This window comes from Aotus nancymaae, unplaced genomic scaffold (genome assembly GCF_030222135.1).
Source record: "Aotus nancymaae isolate 86718 unplaced genomic scaffold, 86718_ANA_hifiasm-v0.15.2.pri h1tg000014l, whole genome shotgun sequence".
NCBI lineage: Eukaryota > Metazoa > Chordata > Mammalia > Primates > Aotidae > Aotus > Aotus nancymaae.
In genome coordinates this window covers 73,623,962-73,645,846 of record NW_026988425.1, presented here as the reverse complement: position 1 = coordinate 73,645,846, position 21,885 = coordinate 73,623,962, and the positions used below count along the sequence as shown (strand labels likewise).

Sequence of the window (21,885 nt, the reverse complement as noted above, 5' to 3'; positions counted from 1 at the left end):
TCCCAGCTACTCGGGAGGCTGAGACAGAAGAATTGCTTAAGCCTAGGAGATGAAGGTTGCAGTGAGCTGAGATTGCACCACTGCACTCTAGCCTGGCTGAGAGGTGAGACTCTGTCTCAAAAAATAAATAAATAAATAGCCTACCTTTCGTTTCTCTTTTTGCTCCTCCCTTCATTCTACTTTCAATCCAGTACCTGATCATGTCACATTTCTCCTCAAAACGCATTAACAGTTTTGCACATCACAGAGTAAAAGCCATAGTCTCATAATATAAGGGTCTGTGTGGCACATTAGATGACTATTCAGCATTCTGTCACCTTTCATTCAGGAATGGAGTATACTTTCCTATTTCTTGCCTCTGGGCTTGACCATGTGACTCATCAATGGAATGTTAGCAGACATCATTGCAACCAAAGGCTTGAAAAGTATTTTTGCAATGGACTTTCCTTCTTGCATCTCTGCCACTGTCATGAGAAAAACATGCCAAGGTTAGTCTGATGGTCCCAGGAAAAGAAAGAGAGACACGCGGAACAGAATTGCTTCATCTGAGCCCAGCTTAGATCAGCCAGCCCCAAACTGAGCTGCAGATGGTTGTCAACAAGCCCAACTAGGATATGCATGGCTGTCTAGGTATGCCCAGCCTAGATCTCTGACCCATGGGCATGCGCTAAATAAATGGTTATTCTTGTATACTGCTGAGATTTTGTGATTGTTACTTAGCAGAAACTGACTGACAGAGCCTACAGAAGCTGAGCCTTGTTAACGATATGATCCTTTACTAGTTGTTTCCTCATTCTTTTCCAGCCATATTGGTCTCTTTGCTGTTTTGGTTTGTGTGTGTGTGTGTGTTTTTTCCTCCTTTTTGCTATACCAGGCATGCTCCTTCCTCAGTACAATTGAATTTATCTATTCCCTCACCTCAGGATACCCAGGATAATATGCTTTGGCCGTGTAGCCACCCAAATCTCACCTTGAATTGTAATCCCTATAATCCCCACGTGTCAAGGGCAGGACCAGGTGGAGGAGGTGATTGAATCATGGGGTGGATTCCCCACGCTGTTCTCATGAAAGGGAGTGAGTCTCACGAGATCTGATGGTTTTATAAGCGTCCGGCATTTCCCCTGCGGGCACTCGCTCCGTCCTGCTGCCCTGTGAAGACGGTGCTTGCTTTTCCTTTGCCTTCCATCATGATTTTAAGTTTCCTGAAGCCTCCTCAGCCATTGCGGAAGTGTGAGTAACTAAACCTCTTTCTTTACAAATTACCCAGGCTCGGGTACTTCTTCGTCGCGATACTGTGAGAACGGACTGATACACCAAGACTTACTCCCTCACCTCCTTTTGGTCTATCCTCAAAGCCTATCTTATAAAAGAGGCCTTTCCTAAGCCCCTTATTTAAAATCACCTCCCCAACTTCCCTTTTTCTTTTTAATTCTTACCATTATCTAACATATATCTTTTTTTTTTCTTTTTTTGAGACAGTTTCGCTCTTGTTGCCTAGGCTGGAGTGCAGTGACACTTTCTCGGCTCACTGCAACCTCTGCCTTCCGGTTTCAAGTGATTCTCCTGCCTCAGCCTCCCAAGTAGCTAGGATTACAGGCACCTGCCACCACATCCAGCTAATTTTTGTATTTTTAGTAGAGATAGGGTTTTACCATGTTGGCCAGGCTGGTCTCAAACTCTTGACCTCATGATCCGCCCACCTCAGCCTCCCAAAGTGCTGCGATTACAGGTGTGAGCCACCGTGTCTGGCACATATATCTTTTATATATTTTTTTCATCTGTCATCCACAGTTAGAATGTAAGCTTCAGAAGAGCCAAACTTTTCATTTTGTTCATTGCTGCTCAGTATTAGTGTATTTCCTGGCACATAATAGGTATTCAATTAAATTTTTTTTGAATGAATAAAACTTGTTTTCCTCATCTCAGTTACAAAGTCTAAAAGTTTAAAATTAATTTGTATTTTTTCTCTTCACAAGAACAATACAGTAGAAGGATTTTATAATTAGTTTATATACTGCTATCTACAAGTTACACGTATTTTTGTTCTTTTAGTAGTATTTATTTCAATGTATCTACATATATACCAGTATGCTTGCTTACCATTCATATTCATTATTGCATCTTAGAATTTGCATCTTCTATGACTTCACTTCTGCCCAAAGTACAACACTGAGAATTTTCTTTAGGAGCTCTCGATGGTACATTTTAAAAATTTACTTCCTTTTTTTTTTTTTTTTTTTTTTTTTGAGACTAGGGTCTCACTATGTTCGGGCCTTGAGCTCCTGAGCTCAAAGAATCCCCTGCCTCAGCCTCCTGAATAGCTGGTACTATCTATAGGCATGTAGCACCACCTGGCATTGTCTTTCATCTTTAAATAGAGTTCAGTGAGCATATAATTCTAAGTTGAAAATTATTTTTTCTAAGTATATTAAAGATATTATACGCTGTTTCCTGGCTTTCATTGTTATTGTGACAGAGCATATTGTTCTTCTTTGTAAGTAATGTATTTTCTCTCTGAATACTTTAAAATAATCTCCTTATTTTACGGTTCTCCAATATACTATAATGCCTAATTGTGTATGTTGTCATCTTAGTTAACCTTCTCTGGATATGTTGAGCTTCCTGAAAGGAAAAACAAAAGCTTCAATGATTCTGAGAAATTCTTGGCCATTTAAAAAAACATTGCCTCTTTCGCATTCTATTATAAATTTGTGAGGCTTTCTTATTCTGTCCTCAAAGTCTCTTAACCTCTTTTCACATAAGTAGAACTCAACATCTCTCTGTGGTATATTTGAATTTCTTTAGATTTATCTTCCAATTCAGTGTTCTGTTCACCTTATCCTTTTTTTTTTTTTTTTGACAGAGTCTTGCTTTGTTGCCCAGGCTGGAGTGCAGTGGCACGATCTTAGCTCACTGCAACCTTTGCCTCCCAGGTTCAAGCAATTCTTGTGCCTCAGCCTTCCAGGTAGTTGGGACTACAGGTGTGCACCACCATGCCTGGCTGATTTTTTGTACTTCAGTAGAGACAGGGTTTCGCCATGTGGTCCAGGTTGGTCTTGAACTCCTGAGCTCAGACAATCCACCTGCCTCAGCCCCCAAAGTGCTAGGATTATAGGCGTGAGCCTTTGCACCCAGCCCACTTTATCATTTTTTGACCTAAAATTAAAATTTCAATTTCAATTCTGGAAGTTTCTATTGGTTACTTTTCAATTCTGTTTGGTAGTTTTTTGGGTTTTTGTTTTTTTTAACAATCTCCTGTTCCTTTCCCAAATTTTCCATTTTTAAAATTTCTTTAAATATATGAATGGCTATGGTGTGACTGTTACATCCTCCCCAAATTCATATGTTGAAATCCTAACCCCCAAGGTGATAGTATTAAAATAGAGCATTTGAGAGGTGATTTGGTCATGAGGGTTGAGTCCTCATCAATGAGATTGGTGCCCTTTACAAAAGAGGCCCGGAGTTTTTTTGTACCTTCTACCATGTGAGAACACAGCAAGAAGGCGCTATCTGGTTTGTCTTTCTTTCTTTCCTTTCTTTTCCTTCCTTCCCTTCCCTCCCTATCCTCCCCTCCCCTCCTCTTTCAGCAGGGTCCTGCTCTGTCTCTGTCACCAGGCTGGAGTACAGTGGTGCAATCTCAGCTTACTGCAGCCTTGACCTCCCAGGCTCAAGCAATCCTTTCCCCTCCAGCTTCCCAAGTAGCTGGGACTACAGGAGCAAGCCATCACACCCAGCTACATTTTGTACTTTTTGTAGAGTTTTGCCGTGTTGCCCAGGCCAGTCTTGAACTGCTGGGTCCAAGTGATCCACCCACATGGTCCTCCCAAAGTGCTAGGATTACAGATGTGAGCCACCTTGTCAGGCCAAGAAGGCACTATCTATTGAACCAAAGAGCAGGCCTTCACAGACACTGAATCTATTGGCACCTTGATCTTGGACTTTCTAGTCTGCAGAACTGTAAGAAATAAAAATTTCTGTTATTTATAAGCCATCTGGTTTAGTTTACATTAGTTGGTTATAGTGGCCCAAACAAAACAAAACACAAAGCATGCTTGTTTACATTTTATTTAATAATTCCCAAACCTGAAATGTTTGCAGGGTTGATTTTACTACTCGCTGCTGCTGGCTCTTATTCATGATATCATATTTTCTTGTGTGTGTTTGTGATTTTATCATGAAGTCTGGTCCCTTGAATTTTGTGTGAATTCTTTGAGGCCTAGATTTTAGTTGAGGGCTGCCAGAATGGATTGCGATGATTCTGCCAGTCACTGCAGAGCACTTCTAACTCAGAATTTGACCACACAAGCAGTATGAATTAAGACTGAAAACTCAGGTGATAGTGAACAACTTTTTTCCCTGCCACCCAATGCCAAAGTAGAGACAGGCACAAGTTCTGTTCCTGTCTTCTTTAGAGTAGGTTTATTTCTCATTCACTCTTACACTAAGGGTATAGCCCTTTGGTCTCTGCTTTATGCAAAGGTCTTCAACCATACTGCCATAGTAAGTAGGCCCTTGACTGTATTTTCTGTTCCTATGCAGCTCAAATTTTTTTTTTTTTAAGACGGAGTTTCGCTCGTTACCCAGGCTGGAGTGCAATGGCGCGATCTCCGCTCACCGCAACCTCCGCCTCCTGGGTTCAGGCAATTCTCCTGCCTCAGCCTCCTGAGTTGCAGCTCAAATTTTTTAGGGTTCAGCAGATACCTTTGGCTTCAGCACTGGCTTATCTTCTGAAGCTCCTGTATTCACTTAATATTTAGCCTCTGTAGGTTCTGTGCTTTCTTGTAAACTCAGTTATTATGCTTTTAAGGAGATTGAAAAATTTACTCCACATTTTGGGGGTATATTTTCAGTGGTAAGACAAATTGGAGGTTCACCCTCCTGCCAGAAACAAAATTTATGTCCATTTCTATCTTCACATTCACTGCGCTAGTCTAAGACACTATAATTTCTCACTGCAAGAGCTTCCTAATTTCTCTGTGTTTACTCTTGTACTCCGACAATTTATCCTCCACATAGCAGCCGGAATATTTTTTAAAAAGGTTTGTCACAGCATGTCACTTCAGAACTTCCCAATGAGGAGAGTACGCAAATCTTTAGAGAAAGAAAGTAGATTCATGGTTGCTTAGAGTAGGGCGTGTGGGGTGTTTGTGGGGATTGGGGATAGGAAGGATGAATGACTGCTAATGGGTATGGGTTTCTTTTGAAGGTGATGAAGATGCTCTAAAATTGATTGTGTTATGGTTACATAGCTCCGTGAATATACTAAAACCAATAAACAAATAAAGCTGTAGTGTTAGGTATTTGGATGAGGAAGGAAGGAGCAGCTCTTTCCTATAAGGATGGTCATAGCAGATGCCTGAAGGAAATAAGAGGAACTGGCTATGGGGACTGGGGGAATGTCAAGGAAAGAGCAACTTGAGATTCAGGTCTGGTGGCTTGGAATGTAATTATAGTGAAAACAAAAAGAGAGAAAAAGGTAAATTCAGCATTTTTTTTTTCAGGGTAAAGTGAGACTGTTTAAAGCCATCTTGAATTTGAGGTATCAGTGGAGCATCCCAGTAGGAACATCCAGCAGGCAGATGCAAGATGGGACTGAAACCTGGGATTTTAGGGCTGCTGGAGATTTAGGAGTCATTCATAGAAAAGTGAAAGACAAGTCTGTAAGAGGAGATGAAATTTACAAAAGACTGAAGGAGCACTAAGGACTAAGTCTTAGGGGATTCAGCTGGGTGTACCGGCTCATGCCTATTGTAATCCCAGCAACTCAGGAGGCTGAGGTGGGAGGATTGCTGGAGCCTAGGTGTTAGCTATGCATCACTGCATGCCAGCCTGGGTGACAGATCTAAAGAATTCTTTTAAAATCTTAGGGGATTCAAAAAATATTTTAGTAATGTAATAAAACATTTCTTTCTGGTATTTTTCCTAAGTCTCCTGTCCATTATTCAGCCCCATTATAATGTATGTGGCCTTGTCTTACTGACTGCAACAATTTCAAGTGTGTAAGAGTAACAGGAACATATTAGTGCTTCGGAAATATATAAGATGAATGATAAATTGTTGCCTTCCTTTTTAGGCATTTTAAGCTATGAAAATAACAATGTCTATAGCTCCTTTTAGGAAACACTCAGGATCTCTCTGGTGCTTTCCTTTCAGTGCCTCTACACTTGTTTAATGTTACATTCAGTACCTGCAATTTATTTCTAATAACTTTCACGGCCTAATGTTTATAGATCATTAAAATATAAACAAAGTACTCCAATTAAGACAAAAGAGATACCAATATCCTTGCACTCAAGACTACGAAAAGCATTAGACGTAACTTTGAGCTGACAGGCTGTAGACTCTACAGAGCCTTCTGCTCTTGACTGGACAGGTGAAATAAATCTGGGTTGTGTTCAGACTAGATGACTAAGGCAGCATTACTGTCCTTTTCCAGCTGCATGGCTTGTGCAATCCCTTTTAAATGGCACTCATTTCCTTAAACTCTGGGATGCTGAGCAGTATTTTGTCATCATGTTTTCCTCTCACACTGAAATAAAAGAACAGCTCCCTATTAAGACTAGAACTGTTGAGTTGTACAGATATGAAAACAGAGAAGTGTTTCTTTTCTTATTTGGTAAATATTTTGCTTTTGAGGCATCAGTAACTAATCACAGCTGTTTCCTTTAGTTACAAATGGATTCAATCAGGTAAAATTTCAAATGAAACACAAAACCACTAGAGTCATTCCATTATACAGTACAATGGTAGTGTTATGCCTTGTGAAATGTATGTATTAAGTATGCATGAATTCATCAAATCAAACAAAGACGCTAATGGGTCTCTGATTAGTGTTCTAACTCTATTATGGTGATACTTCCATCTCTGCCTCATCTAAAACATGTGAACAAAATGCTATTAAGTTTATTATACAGTCTGTTATGTGCCATCATTCTGGTTAAGTAACGAAAACTGAATTTTGGCTAGAATTTCTCTCTCAAAAATCAAGGACAAAAAGAGCTGCTGTTAAATTGAGGTATTTCAATTTTAACTTTAGTAACTTGTAATCCTTTATGTCAAAACTAAAACAAAAATTGTTTATTCTCATCTAAGAGTCATAAAAAATCTTGTTTCCAAAGGGATTGTTAGGTGGATATTAACAAACAATGGCTATTTCAATCAAGAATCAGGTATTCAGAAAAACAAGCAATAGAAACGCATTTTTATTCCATATTTTAAAAATACAGACTTTCTAGCAACTTGTACATTTCTATTATAATAATAAATTGATACTCTGAGCCAAGAAAACAACATCACTAAAAGTTCATTTGTATCCTTTGTTTAGGGGTGTTTCACATTTATGCATAATTTTGCTTTTATAAAAGATGATTGTTACAATTAGGTATACAACTACTTAGTTATGCCTAAGTTCTGTCCCTTAAAATGTGTTCTTTTAGAGAATCCATTTAACCATCTTAGTCTCTGCTTCAGTTTTCTCCAAACAGTGGTAGAAGTACTATTTGATGAACAGAATAAACAAAATTGTTTTTGATCACAGTTAGATCATACTGCTATCTACAGTATAGTCCTGGCTACGAGGGAGCCCGACTCTAACTTGTGAAATGGGCCTGTTTAGAAAGTAAAAATGAAGTGGTAACTAATAATAGTGCTAGTTGTTATCAAAAATTAACAACTTTAGGTATTTTTGTTTTGGGTTTTTGCAGTTTAGGTGCCTCCAAAATTTCTTCATAATCTGCACTCATTCCCTTTGCCCAGCGACCTACTGTGACCATTCGATCTGTAAAGGAATAGAAAAGTCAGAATATGAGAAAAACAGTAATCAAATGCATCCACTCAGATTGTCATTGGTTTTGGAAAGGAACTCATTTTGACATGAATAATCACAAGGAGAGAAGACTCCATCACTAAAGGAAAGTGAGAAATTCTGTAATTGATTATAACCCTTGATTTCAGAGTACCACAGGCAATTTCTCATCCCAATTAGGGAAATGCAGCAACTACTTTGCAATGCATGAATTGATGAGAAAGCTCTTTCATTCTTTCCCAGAGTTCATCATTACAAAGTCAATGAATTCCAAGAGTCTGTAAACAGCAAGGCTTATGAAGCATCAGTTTTAAATGCACAAGATTCCACCTGTGAAATTATACCACATCTGCTTGTCAGTCTTGTCATTTGGGAAGTGGCAATCCTCCCAGGAGGGAGAATTCAAATTCCACTTCATCATTTCAATCTCACTGCCTACAATGTACTAAAGACTATCTTCTAGACAAGATTGTAAACAAGAACTCTTGGTTTTCAAATTTAAATGTTAGGGACAGGAAGTAAGAATGAGCAGACTTATTTGTGTAGTGTTGTGACTACGTGAAATAAAAAGAAATGTGCTCTTTCCATAACAAGCACTGCTGGGCTATCCTACTGTCTTCTTGCTTTCTTACACATAGGAGTTCATCATTCTAGTCCAGGCAAACTAATGTAATAATCGTCTTCACTTCCTCAAAAGTCTGCCATAGGTATAGTGAACATCTCTGAAGTTTATGATGAATAAGGCTGGTATTTCATCAGGAAGAAAATAACTAGCCAGATTCAACACATTTTTAATATTTTGGTAGTTTCTGCAATTAACTCTGAATCTTTTAGGTATATACAAAGCAAAGCGTACATGAGGACACGCAATACCAAGACTTGAAAATTATTTCATATTTTTTATTTTCTCTTAGTGAATTCATACTTTTCTGTAACAGAATTGGCTCTATTATATTAAATTCATTTGTTAGCAAATATAAATGCTTGTGAATAAGATGTCTTATAAAGTCAGGGTCCTCTAAGGCTTATTGGTCACTTTTTTCTCCAACTACTCAGTTAATACTATGTGTGTCTATTGCTAACAGAAGTGATTAACTCATTGCTACAACAGGCAAACAGGTTGTCTTAAAATCATTAGTACCCCAATGAGTGATTAATAACAAGTGCAGAATAAAACACAGAATACTAATCTCACCCCTTCTAAGTAGAGGCCCAGAGATCTCACCTGAATTCTGACTTTCCGGGCAATCTTTCTTTAAATGTTCCACAGAGCCACAAAGTTTGCAACCACCACCTATTGAAAGAGCAAAGCCACTGAATACTGAATACCATCTCATACTTACATGGAATTTTTAACATCTCAAAGCACTTTCCTATCTTACTGGATCCTCACATCCTTGCCAGTTGTAAAGGTAGCTGGACTAGGAACATAGGGAGGTGCCACCATTCCTATTAATAATTCATTCATTCCTTTGACCCTCACAGAACACTAAGTTGTACCCACCCACTGCTTCTTGCACCTGGCCTTGAGAGAATTAGGAAAGAGAAATGAGATACGATGGAAGGCATTTGTTCAAGAGCCATTGCACAGAAGCCTGGATCTTAACAATGCTTAGACGGTCAAAAGTCTGTGAATCCTTGGACCTGTAAACAAAAGTTGTAAGCAGATGCACTTTCCTGAATAGTATGTCAGATTCTCAAACACTCAATGGCCCAAAAACAGATTAGAAACCACTGTTCAACTGTACAGATCAGATGGGGTAAGCATTTATGAAAGGAAGTTAATTTTTGTTTCAGTGCCTTTCATTAGCCAGGCACCCTATCCCTATAAAAATGCCCATCTGCCTACTTTAAACAACATTTCAGGATTGTGAATTATGACACAAGTAGTTTCTAAAATAAATCTTTCACTTAATGATCAAACACTATTGCTTAATGGTCAAGCACTATCGTAATCATGCTCGAAATGTTAAGTGACTTTGAAAACTGAGCTAATCAGATACAAATCTGGCTGAATTTTCTTTTCCTCAAATCTTGACTTTATTTTTAATATAAAAGATGCAAGTTTGGAAACCCACCCTACTTTCCCCCCCCCAACATAATGCTTTACCTCTTAAAAATAAAGTACTAATTCTATATACATCACATGTACCATACAAAAATGTATCCAAAGTTTCTATTGCTACCAAAGTGTTCTAAATTAAGAGAAGTTACAGAAAGCCCCTCATTGGAAACAAAAGATTGTAAGTTATAAGATCAAAGCACACACAGGCAAATCTCATGAAATTTTCACATCTATGTGATCTACTCTCCTTGCTGCATTAATTTTTTTTTTAAACATCTAGTCACTTTGATTGACCAGTGAAAGTCATTTTTGCTCATTTGTAATGTTATCTACCCAGTTTCATAAGCTCAAAACTGAAATGCACCTGAGCATTTTCCAGGCCCTGGTCTCTTTACATGCCATGGTGAAAAAAAAGCACTTAAATAGTATATTTTAATCGTCATAATAACTCTTTAATTCATCAACTCTAAGACACCACTGATTATAAGATGTATCATTATTGCACATATCTCTCAGAAAAACAGCTGTCAATTATGTGGGATCACCAATGGTAAGATACATTCTGATTTCAGAGAGATTAAAATTCAAAAACTGTGCATCTTAGAATCAATAAAATACATACAGTTTTATCATGTCCATTCTACAAGCGAGGAAACTGAGATAAGAGTTTAGTAAGTTTGCCAAAGCCCGCCAGCTAGTGAGTGGCGGTGCTGGGGCTATAACCCAAGTCTGACCGACTCCAAAAGTTAAGCTTTTTCACCGGACTTCTCCGGGGGAAACTCAGGACATGACACAAGAAACGTTTAGAGCCTCATGGCACCAGCCATCACATTAACAGATAACAACCTCCTCGTTAAAGCTTTAGACCTTATAGATTTTACTGTGTGAACCTTAATTACCTGAGTTAAAGAGAAAAAAGCCACATGATCCCATGCCAGAAAAATAAGAAAAAAATTCAGAAGCAAACATTACTGCAATATTAAGTCATGTGTACCTGCCCTTCCACCAAAACGGTATGCTGTCTGAGGTTAAATATATAACATGATTTTAAAAATCTTATATTAGCTTGAGATATACTCCCTCCGCTTCTATTATATCTAAAAGTAGAAATGTATAACATAGTCTCACAAACGATGAAGCAAGCACAGTTGGAAATATACACCTTAGTTTTGTCTGATTTATTAACATATGAAGTCAAACTGCACAAAAAGCCCAGTACATATAACAGCACTTGATACAAATAATGAAATCTCAAGGCTTTGCTATTTATTCAAGAATTTATTCAAGAACTGATTGAGTGTAAATTAAATCACAACTGCACCATGACCATCATTTCTGCTATACGAGGGTAACAGTACTTACCATCAGCATAGAGTCCTTTGGGATTATCAGGACAAGCTCTAGACAGGTGCCCCATTTCTCCACAAACAAAACATTTTGCGAAAGGAAATTCACCTGTAAAAATCAACAGTTCCTGTTAAGTTGACAATACATATGGCAAGTCATAAAATTCACATTATTTTAAAATACTCTGAATAAAAAATATTTTTACATAACTTTAATCTCATATGATTTCCAAATACTAAGTGGCACACTCGTAACAAATTTTGTTAACAAAAAAATACCCAGGGTGCTATTTATTGGCTTTCCCCACCAACCAAACAAAAAACTGAAAAACATACCAAGAGCCGGGTCTACTTTAGCCTTACACTTGGTTATTTCGTGCTCTGTGGACCCACACCTGTAACATATTCCAGTGCCCATATCTTGATTTTCAAGGGCAGCAGGGCAATCTGCAATTCCATGACCAGGTTTTCTACAATGGAAACACACCTGGAAAAACAAAATGTTGGTTGCCACACTGCAAAGCTATACCAGTGACTTTATTAATTCTTATTATCAAAAACATATTTAAAACATTTCTCACCTTATTTAGCTCTTTTTCTGAAATCTCAATATTTTATTTATAGGAAAAAGTGTTTCATACATTCCTAAACAATAAGAGATGTCCTTTCCATCAGAGGGTTTTATTGCTTTTGAAAACCTCAACCAATAAATCTATCAATCTCAGGAACAATGTTATATGTGGCTTTGTGGAAGGCAATTGCTTAAATGAATTGAACAAATATGGACTATTCATTTAATTAACTGGAATGTCTACAGTAGAAAAATGAAGTTTTCTATAGAAGATGGACAGTGGCTATAAAAATTATCACTCAAAATTTGTATTTGTGTATAATTATTATGTATTCATAAAATTCTTGAAAATATTTCTTTTAAAGTTCACATAATTTAATGAATTTGGGTCAAATGTTTCCATTCAAATTATGATTCAAACCATAAGATAGATTTCATAGCAAAAAAGTATATATCCTTGTTTTTGTACCCTAAATACACATTCTTTTTTTTTTTTTCTTTTGAGACCAAGTCTTGCTCTCTTGCTAGGCTTGGAGTGCAGTGGTGCAATATCGGCTCACTGCAACCTCTGCCTCCCGGGTTCAAGCGATTCAACTGCCTTAGCCTCCCAAGTAGCTGGGATTACAAGTGCGTGGCACCACGCCCAGCTAATTTTTGTATTTTTAGTAGAGACAGCGTTTCACCATGTTGGCCAGGATGGTCCTGATCTCCTGACCTTGTGATCCTCCCACCTCAGCCTTCCCAAGTGCTGGGATTACAGGTGTGAGCCACTGCAACCAGCCATACACATTCTTTAATATTCAGAAATAGGTTTCATTTTTAGAATATATACACAATACATTTCAAATGAGTAATTATTCTGAGATGAATTACTCGGCTCCAACATAAACTGAGCAATGGTTATTTACAGAAATTTGAAGAATTTTTTTGCTGCAATAAATGAGAACATCAATCATAAACAAATATAGCAGCTATTTAAACTATTTAAACTAGAAAAAGATATATTTCTTGGATAATAAATAGTCATTTAATTATGTTTTTCAAAATAAACACAGGTTTTTTTAAAAAGCAAATTCAATAGGTAAAATAAAACATTTATTTTGTAAATCTGTCCTTTTTTTCCTACTTAATAAAATATTGAAAAAGAATCAGTCCCTTTAAATTCTTCAGTAACTTGTACATTTAGAATGAGCTGGTCCAAACAAAGAAGCTGCATTTATTATACAAATGCTGGAAAAGCTACTGCTAAAACCTGCATTACCACCAAGTCTTGGCTTCTTGGTGAAGTCAAGGTGGTCTCTACTAAGCTGAGACCACTGCCTTAGTTCACTGCCTTCTCCTTTAAAACCTAATCATCACCTAATACAAAATTTTTGAATGGTCCTTAAGTTTAATGTAGATGGGATTGTGACTGTAAATTTCTATAGCATAATCAATTTATTAGCATTTAAGGACTGATGCTTAGTATAAGGTATTAAAAAATAGCAAGAAAGTAAATTAACAATAGGTCACAACAAGCCATATACTATTCATATAGCACCCACCTTTTTAAAAAACAACGTTCTTCCCCACTTAATTACAAACATAATGCTTTTCTTAAGAGGTCATTAACAGTAAACATTTTCAAATGGTATACAATTCACCATATGTCAACTAAATTAAAATAACTTAAAATATTTAAAAACAGACAAAACTCTATTCTGGTACCAATAGAAATGTTACCCTTTCTATCCAAATTTATCCATAAGGAATGTTTCATTAGTATTATTTGTAAATAATTATCTTTAAATATAACAATGCATAGAATAATGTTGCAAACAGCCAAAAGACACATTTATAGAGGCTGTTAACATTTCAAGCCTGCATTGGTGCAAATAGTGCTCTACATAGAGTAATACTAATAAAAAATAATAACTGGCAACAAGTCCTCATTCATATGAAGTGTCATGCTAGGAGACTTGGGAAGCTCACTTAGAGAACGGAAATAATTATACCAAGCATTTCATCCCCTGTGCCTGACATACTTTAAAATCTAGGGCTAGGCATTACAGAAGAAATCTGCTGCCTCCAGCATTCCTTTGAATGTAATATGGGGGAGAGAAGGAGCAATGATGAGGGAGTCTCAAGGACTTTTAATTCTGCTATTACCTTGCCGTAACTAGTGTGACTCTTAGGTATCTCTTTCTGGAGCCTCAGTATTTCATAAAGACCAAGAATATCCTTTCCAAGTAATAGGGACCCCCACACATTTAACCTGCTGTATTGTACTTCACCTTCTTCATAATTTTGACATTTTCTCAATGGTAATTTGAAAAAGGGGCTATTGGAAGGCAAGGAGAGGTTTTGATTTTTTTGGAGAACAAACTCTCATTTTGTCACCCAGACTGAAATGCAGCAGTGGACCATGGTTCACTGCAGCATTGACCTCCCAGGCTCAATCCTCCTGCCTCAGCCTCCAAAGTAGCTGGGATCACAGGTGTGTACCACCACACCTGGCTGATTTTTTTTTCCTTTTGGTAGGGATGAGGTCTCCCTATGTTGCCCAGGCTGGTCTTTAACTCCTGGGCTCGAATGATCCTCCCGCTTCAGCAGTGCTGGGATTACAGACATAGGCTACCACATATGGTTTACAACATAGGTTTTGAAGTCAGACAGGCTGGGTTTGAATTTCACCTCTGCTACTAGTTAAGTGGCTTTCACAAGTTATTTAATCTGTCTGCACTTCAGTGTTTGCCATCCATAATATGGGAATAATGCCATCACCTTTATTGTGGTGGTGTGATAATTAACCAGTATATCATGTGCCTAGCATATATATGCTAAAATAGTACTAGTCCTTAAAACGATGCTTTATAAATCTGGGACGTAACAGTAACCAGACCCTGCTATGATATATACGTGTGTGAGTATAAGAATAGTTTCCAGCTAAATAAATAAATAAGGTAGAAGTGATGCTCTCACCATTGCATTTTTCTTTGCCTCTTGTCTTTTTAATCTTCTTCCCTCCCGTCGACTGTCTTTCTTTAAAGCAACTGCAATTTCTTCCCTTACTTCCTTACTATCTGTTGCTATAATTTGCCCATTGTGAACCATCTGTGAATTCTGTCTTAGGTATTCCATGAATCCATTCACATCTTCATTTAAGTACTCTTTTTTCTTTTTGTTCTTTCTATGTTTTGCTTGGGGTGAATCATTTTTAAGGGATAGCCTATTGGCTTCAAGTTGTTTACGCTTTGGTAGGTTTTGGCTTGTTCCCTCAAAGGATTCCTTCTTCATGTCCTCCCATGATGTCGCAGGCAAGGGTCTTTTGTTATATGTGGTATTAACTCGTGCCCACCTGGTCATAATTTCATCAGAGGTACCTTATCAATTTTTAAGACAAAGATGAGTGGTTAGTCATCAATAACAAAACAACACAACTAAAGAAACATGCTATATTACTATATCTCACATATGTCCATATGTTAAACTTTTAATTATTAAAACCCTTTTTACTTCAGTTAGATATCTATATACATATTTAATACTATAATACACTACATAGATATGCTTCTAATATAAATCTACCACTTACCAGAAAAGCCGCCCCACCAGTTAAAAAAGAAAAGTGTGCTTAAAATTAAAAAATTATCTTAAACCAAATTATTTCATAAAATATAAATCAGACACTAATACAGTGAATGCAATTATTCCTTCCAAATTCTGCTGTTTATTTTCCTATCTCCAAGTCCCACAGCTATTTTCTACCAGTCTTCTTGCTTAGTCTGCCACTTCAATGCAACAATTTGCATAGCAGATTACTAAGTATACAGAAATTATGTCCTTTAATATGAAGTTTGCTGAAATTTCCTGGCAAAATTATAAGTAAAACATATAAAAGTGTTTACCATTACAGGATGATACTGGGCTTCCTTTCCTACTAATCAAGATATAAGCTAATTTCAGCCCAGTGATTTCATATCATCTTCAATTCTATTTAAATTATGATCCAAATCATAAGATACCTTTCACATCAAAATCTGTATCTTGTTTTTATACCTTAATACCTATGCTATAATATTCAGAAATACTTTTCATTTTAGAGCACATACATAGAGAAGTAATTTATTCTAGCATTAATTATTTAACTCCAACATAAAACTGAACAAAGTTTTGTTCACTTTACATACTACCTAGTAATTTGGAGGATATTTTTTGACTGCAATGAATGAGAACATTCAGCCATAATCAAAGATTCATCAACTACAGTCACACACTACATAACATTTAGGTCAACAGTGACTGCACATATGATAGTGGTCTCAGATGATTATAATGGAGTTGAAAAATTCCTATTGCCTAGTGATTTTATAGCCCTCATAACTCATAGTATAGCACATTACTCATGTCTGTGGTGATGCTGGTGTAAACAAACCCACTGGACTGCCAGTCATATACAAGCATAGTGCTTACAATGATGTACTGTACCTAATACTTGATATTTATAAGTATTCCAGAAAAAGGCAGTTATCATAAAAGATGACAGCTCCATTCATGTTACTGCCTCTGAAAACCTTCCAGTAGGGCAAGATGTGGAGGAAGAAGAGTGATACTGATGATCCTGACCTGGTGTAGGCATAATGTGTGTGCCTTAGTTTTTAACAACAAAAATAATTTTAACAAGAAAAAGCTATATAATAACGTAAGGGAATAAAGAAAATATTTTTGTATACCCATACAACATATTCGCGTTTTAAGCTGTTATTACAAGTGAAGAAGTTAAAATTCATTTAAAAGTTTGGCACAGTAAGCTAAGGTTATTAAACATTTTTAAATAAACAGTTTAGACTAAGCATACAGCATTTATAAAGTCTACAGTAGTGTACAGTAGTATCCTAGGCCTTAACACTCACACACCACTCACTGACTGACCCATAGCTACTGACAGTCCTGCAAGCTCCATGCGTAGTAAGTGCCCTATTCAGGTGTACCACGCTGTCTTTTATATCATATTTTTACAGTATATTTTCTATGTTTAGATACACATATCCTTTTATAGTACTGCCTACAGTATTCAGTAGAGTCATGCTGTACAGGTTTGTAGTCTAAAATCAACAGACTATCGCATACGGCCCAGGTGTGTAGGTTTGTGTTAAGTACACTATGATGTTTGCACAACCACGAAACGGCCCAACCATTTCTCAGAACTATCCCAGTTGCTAAGGGAAGCATGGCTGTATTAAGCCACCACCTTTTTTGTTGTTGTTGTCATTGTTGAGATGGTGTCCCACTCTGTAGCCCAAACTGGAGTGCAGTGGGAGATCTCAGCTCACTGCAACCTCTGCCTCTGGGGCAGCGGTTGCCCATTGTGAACCATCTGTGAATTCTGTCTTCAGCCTCCCGAGTAGATGGGATCACACGCACGTGCCACCACACCCAACTAATTTTTTGAATTTTAGTAGAGACGGGATTTCGCCATGTTGCCCAGGGTGGTCTCGAACTCCTGAGCTCAGGAGATCCGCCCGCCTCGGTCTCTCTGGGATTACAGGCATGAGCTACTGCGCCCGGCCTAAGCCACTTTTTAAGACCAGCATCCCTGCGCAATCCCCCTTCAAGTCTCAGCTCCTGGCAACAGAAAGATCTCTTCCACAGAAGCTGAAGGGTGGACCCAATGAATTGGTGTGAGACGCTCTACCCCACTTTCCGAGCGCACGCTTCGCTGAAGTTCCCACGACTGTCACAGTGGGGACCGAAGCTGCTCAAAATGAAGTGCATCATTCTTCCCCTGGGTACATGGGAAGGAGGAGGCTGAGAGTTATCAAGAGGGTGAAGTGGGAGGGCCGGGCGGCCCACCCGCATGCGGATCCCAGGGCGGCTGGACGCGCAGTCCCCGCCCGCCCGAGCCAAACAGCTGAGACCAGCGCCCCTAGACAGGCGGCGCATCCCACGCTCCAGCCAGCTCAGGGACCCAGCGGCCAGGCCCTGTGTCCTCCCAGCTTCACACACAAGTTCCGCCAGGTCAGAGGGAACTAACGATGAGACCCTGTGGCTTTCATGGTCGAGAACCTCACCTCACTGCGCTACCGCGCAGCTTCTTACCGCGCACGAATCCCCCAGAGCAGCCGAGTTAGTGAGCCAGAGAAGCCAGCCTTCCTACGGCTTTGGAGACCGGAAGCACATAGTGCCTGAGACCGCGTCACTTCCGGCGTCGCTGACGGTCTCTAGGAGAGACTTGCGGGCGTTAAGACTGGGCTGAGTTTGTGGCGCGCTTAGTGATGGGTTGGCGCTGCCCAGGACGCAGACACAAAAAGATGAGTTCAAACCGTGCTGTCTGAACTCAGCGTAGTGGGCGAGATTGACAGGAGGGTCGGTAGGGTGGGAGATGCCGGGAAGTCTTCCTTGAGACTGGATTAGAAAACAAAAATCTGGTGAAATTGGCGGCAGGAGGGAGTTAAGGACGTTCCAGGCAGAGGCAAGGTAAAAGCGCGGTGCGAGTGGGTCACTGATAAAAGTCTGAAAAGGACATTTTGCGGCTCTCTTGAGTGAAAGGCAGTGCCTCATGTCCCCCCTTCAGTGCTGGTTGAGCATTCAGTTAAAATGTTACATTTTGTAGCCAAACAACTCTTTTTAAGAGGAAGACGCTAGATTCCTAAACGGCTCATTTTCTCTAGCCTCTTCCTAAAGGATACCACCAGCTGTGCCTAGTGAAAAAATTCAATTTACCAGGATCATTACTCCCAACAGTTTGCTTAGTCCATCTAACCTTTTGAATATTTGTCCACTTTTTTTTGTCTCTGTTGCCACCTCCTCCCTTGTCCCATGTCGCACCTGTATTACTACAGCTGGTCTGGGGATTCATTCTGCCCCAACTCCCTCAAATCCATTTTCTGTGCTGCAGCCAAGGGAACTTTTGAAAATGTAAATCAGATAATTGCTGTATTGCTCTAAACTCTCCCATCGGTTCCCATTGTTTTTAGGATGAAATTCAGACTCCTTATTAAGTCCCTGCCTACTTCACTAGCCTCACCTTGCACAATCTCTCCTTTGAGCTCCGTGCATAGGATCATTTCTTTAATTTCTCAGATGCTGCGTGTACTTGTCATCTCTAGGCCTTTACATTTGCTGTTATCTTTGTATGGTACTCCTTTTCTTCTTTCAGTTACTTTCTACTTACCCTTCAAGGCTTTAAATATTTTATTCTCAAGAAAGCCTTCCAGCCTCCTTACCCCCATACTAGACCAGTCTACTGTGTGCTCATGGCAGTCTTCTTATGGCACTTTGCACATTTGTAATTATATAATAATTGTGTAATAAGTTTATTGTACGCTCATTGCCTGGTACATCGTTGGTGCTCGGTTCGTTTTTTTTTTGTTTTGTTTTGTTTTTTGAGACGAAGTTTCGCTCTTGTCGCCCAGGCAATGGCGCGATCTTGGCTCTCTGCAACCTCTGCCTCCCGGGTTCAAGTGATTCTCCTGCCTCAGCCTCCCAAGTAACTGGAATTACAGGCACTCACCACCACGCCCTGCTAATTTTTGCATTTTTAGTAGAGATGGGATTTCACCATGTCGCCAGACTGGTCTCGAACTCCTGATCTCAGGTGATCCACCCGCCTGGCCTCCCAAAGTGCTATTACAGGCGTGAGCCACCGCGCCCGGCCCTTGTATTTGTTACTTAAAGAAAAATAAATACTTTGCCATTGTTTGTTTAAGGCAAACTAGAAAGTGGCCCAGTTTTAAGACAAGGGATTTTAAAGTCAGTGCTGTAGGAATAAATATCCTAGGTCATATGGTGGAGAAAGTTTTAAAAGACAACAAACAAACAACAGCACCTTCCAGCTCTTGCACATAGGTAACTTCCTAAAAGATGTGTGGTAGTGCCCCCCATACTGTATTGATCTCAACCAGCTGACTTCAGGGTAGTGACATTTCATCAAGAGGTTTTATCTTTTGTAGATGCCAGGTACTTGCACGTAACATACCACTAGAGGGCGCATTTAACTAAAACTTTTTTTTTTTGAGACAGTCATTTAAGTCTGTAGGTCATTCATTCTTGGAAGTAAAGGAACATTACAATTTATTTTTGTAGAGGTATGTCCAATAAAGATTAGCAGTTGAGTAAATAGGGCGTAGAATAGGTCCTTTGGAATTCGGAGGAAACTTGCTACTAATAGCTAACTTTACTGAACATTTTATAGGTGCCTGGCACTATGTTTAATGGTTTGCATTCATTACCTAATTAGTCCACTCAGTATCCTGTACTATTATTTTCTCCATTTTGCAATGAGGGAATAAGTTCACAGAGCTGATGTAACTTACCCAAGGTCACACAGCTAATAAGAGATAGAGCCAGAATTTGAACCAAGATCTCAATCCAAAGCCTGTGTTCTCTGCTGCCTTGAAATACTGCAGAGGATTGTTTACTTGATCCACTTTAAAACACTTTATTAAGTTATCCTTGCCCATGTTAGATTTTTTTTAGAAAGTATTTACTTTTACAGTTCAAGGGATTACATGTGTATTCAGTTTTCCCACCTACTTACTGAAATACTGTAAATGTATTTTTTTATAACAATATTATCAGCAAGGTAAGTTAAATAAGGAATGAAGGTTTGGCGAAGGCTTTTATGAAGGGCTGGTACCTCATTTTAAAAAAATTATTCAGCCCGGGCAAGAGAACAGGGAAAAAAGTGCTGAAAAGGACATTAAAAAAACATATGAAGTAATTCTAAAACACATGTTCATGTAAACATTACCCAGTTTAAGAAACTGACCACTGCCACATATTTTTAAAATTATATTAATGTAATTTTTTGCATGGGCAATATGTTTTTATGTTTCAAACAAAAGTAGTTTGTATGATGATGTACGCTTTCTACAAAGTATCTGCCATCCTGATGATAACTATACATTTCTGGAGAAAATGTAAAAAACTACCTGAGGATTCTGAAGAGAAAAAGACATTTGTGGAAGGGAGACAGAATTTGAAGACAAGTAGCACATGAGTGAGAGTTCCTTTGTGTGGGGGCGGTGGGGGTTGTCCTGAGGGTAGGCCACAGTCAAAGTGGTACAGCATGAATAGTTAAAACTATAATAAAAGCTCACCGCCATCTTTCCGGCTGGAAGAATCAGAGAAAAGACCATGCAACAGCCATACCTAATGAGAGAAGGGGGAGTTCTGGAGGGAAGAGAGTCACAAGGAGGAATCCTCTATTTCTGTGTATGAATTTTGCCAAAGTCTCAAGCTCACCTCTGAATCACATGTGCTCAACAGAAACTGAGTCTTAAAGAAATGAACTGAGATTTAAGTTACCACTCACAAAAAGTGAGACAAAGCCTATGATACAAGTCTAACCAAGTTACTTGCCTGCTTAAGTGTTTTTTCTTAAGGAATATGTGAAAGAAAAATAGAAACTTGGGACCCCAAACTCACTATGCCAAAGGGAAAGTGAAGCTTGGGAGTTGAGTCACTAGCAAAAACTGCATTCCTTTGTTCCCAAATAACTATGCTTTTACATGTTTACTTTATCTTGTGTAAAATCTAGGTTTAGATTTCTCATCTTTTGAAAAAGATTTTCTTTTCAATTATGCCTGAGAAGAATGCATAATTGACTTTTCCCTTACTCCCTTCTTTTCATAGTAATCACTGAACACCAAGCAGAGCCTCATAAGGGTGTAACCATTTGCCTCGTTGCTCACCCACTCCTTTTTTTTATTTTCCCCTCATGCTTGCCCTTTTCTCTTTAAATATTGAAGTTTCAAAACCCTCTTTGGAAAAAGTTCAGGTCACAGATTCTACTTTGACTTGTGTTTCTTTGTCACCGGTGTGCCCTCAGCCTTGGCAAAATAAACCTCTGAGATCTGCCTCAGTTACTTTCTGGTTTACAAATAGAACTCAAGGCATATACTGAATAACATACACAGTGTTCAGAATAAAACCCAAAATGACTTGATATACAAAGAACTAGAAAAATGTTAAACAGTCTCAGGGAAAACAAATGGCAACCCTAGGATGATCCGAACGTTGGAATTATTAGACAGGATCTTTAAAGGATCTATTTGACTATGCTTAAGGAGGTAAGTGAATGCTGTAAATTATGAGATTAGAAAAAAAAATGCTACAA

The 21,885-nt window shown here is 38.6% G+C and overlaps 2 protein-coding genes across 5 annotated transcripts in view; one reads left to right on the top strand and one right to left on the bottom strand.

Annotated features, from left to right (window-relative positions):
* Positions 1–5,916, top strand: part of ACOT12 (acyl-CoA thioesterase 12) — a 68,338-nt gene extending 62,422 nt beyond the window's left edge. The window contains exon 16 of the mRNA XM_021665402.2: positions 1,730–5,916. The gene's annotated coding sequence lies outside the window, so the exon portion shown is untranslated. The remainder of the gene's footprint in view (positions 1–1,729) is intronic.
* Positions 5,917–7,172: 1,256 nt separating this feature from the next.
* ZCCHC9 (zinc finger CCHC-type containing 9) lies at positions 7,173–17,953 on the bottom strand. Of its 4 annotated transcripts, XM_012477559.3 has the most exons (6): positions 17,837–17,947; positions 14,748–15,148; positions 11,552–11,702; positions 11,232–11,324; positions 9,030–9,098; positions 7,173–7,777 (listed from the first exon to the last, which is right to left on the bottom strand). In XM_012477559.3, the coding sequence occupies exons 2-6, from the start codon at positions 15,129–15,131 to the stop codon at positions 7,659–7,661; spliced, it is 816 nt and encodes a 271-aa protein (XP_012332982.2). In that variant the 5' UTR covers positions 15,132–15,148; positions 17,837–17,947; the 3' UTR covers positions 7,173–7,658. The 4 variants fall into 4 exon arrangements, with proteins under 4 accessions (XP_012332982.2, XP_064232166.1, XP_064232164.1 ...); XM_064376096.1 differs by having other exon boundaries at positions 7,684–9,098; positions 17,865–17,953; XM_064376094.1 differs by having other exon boundaries at positions 7,684–9,098.
* Positions 17,954–21,885: the final 3,932 nt, after the last annotated feature.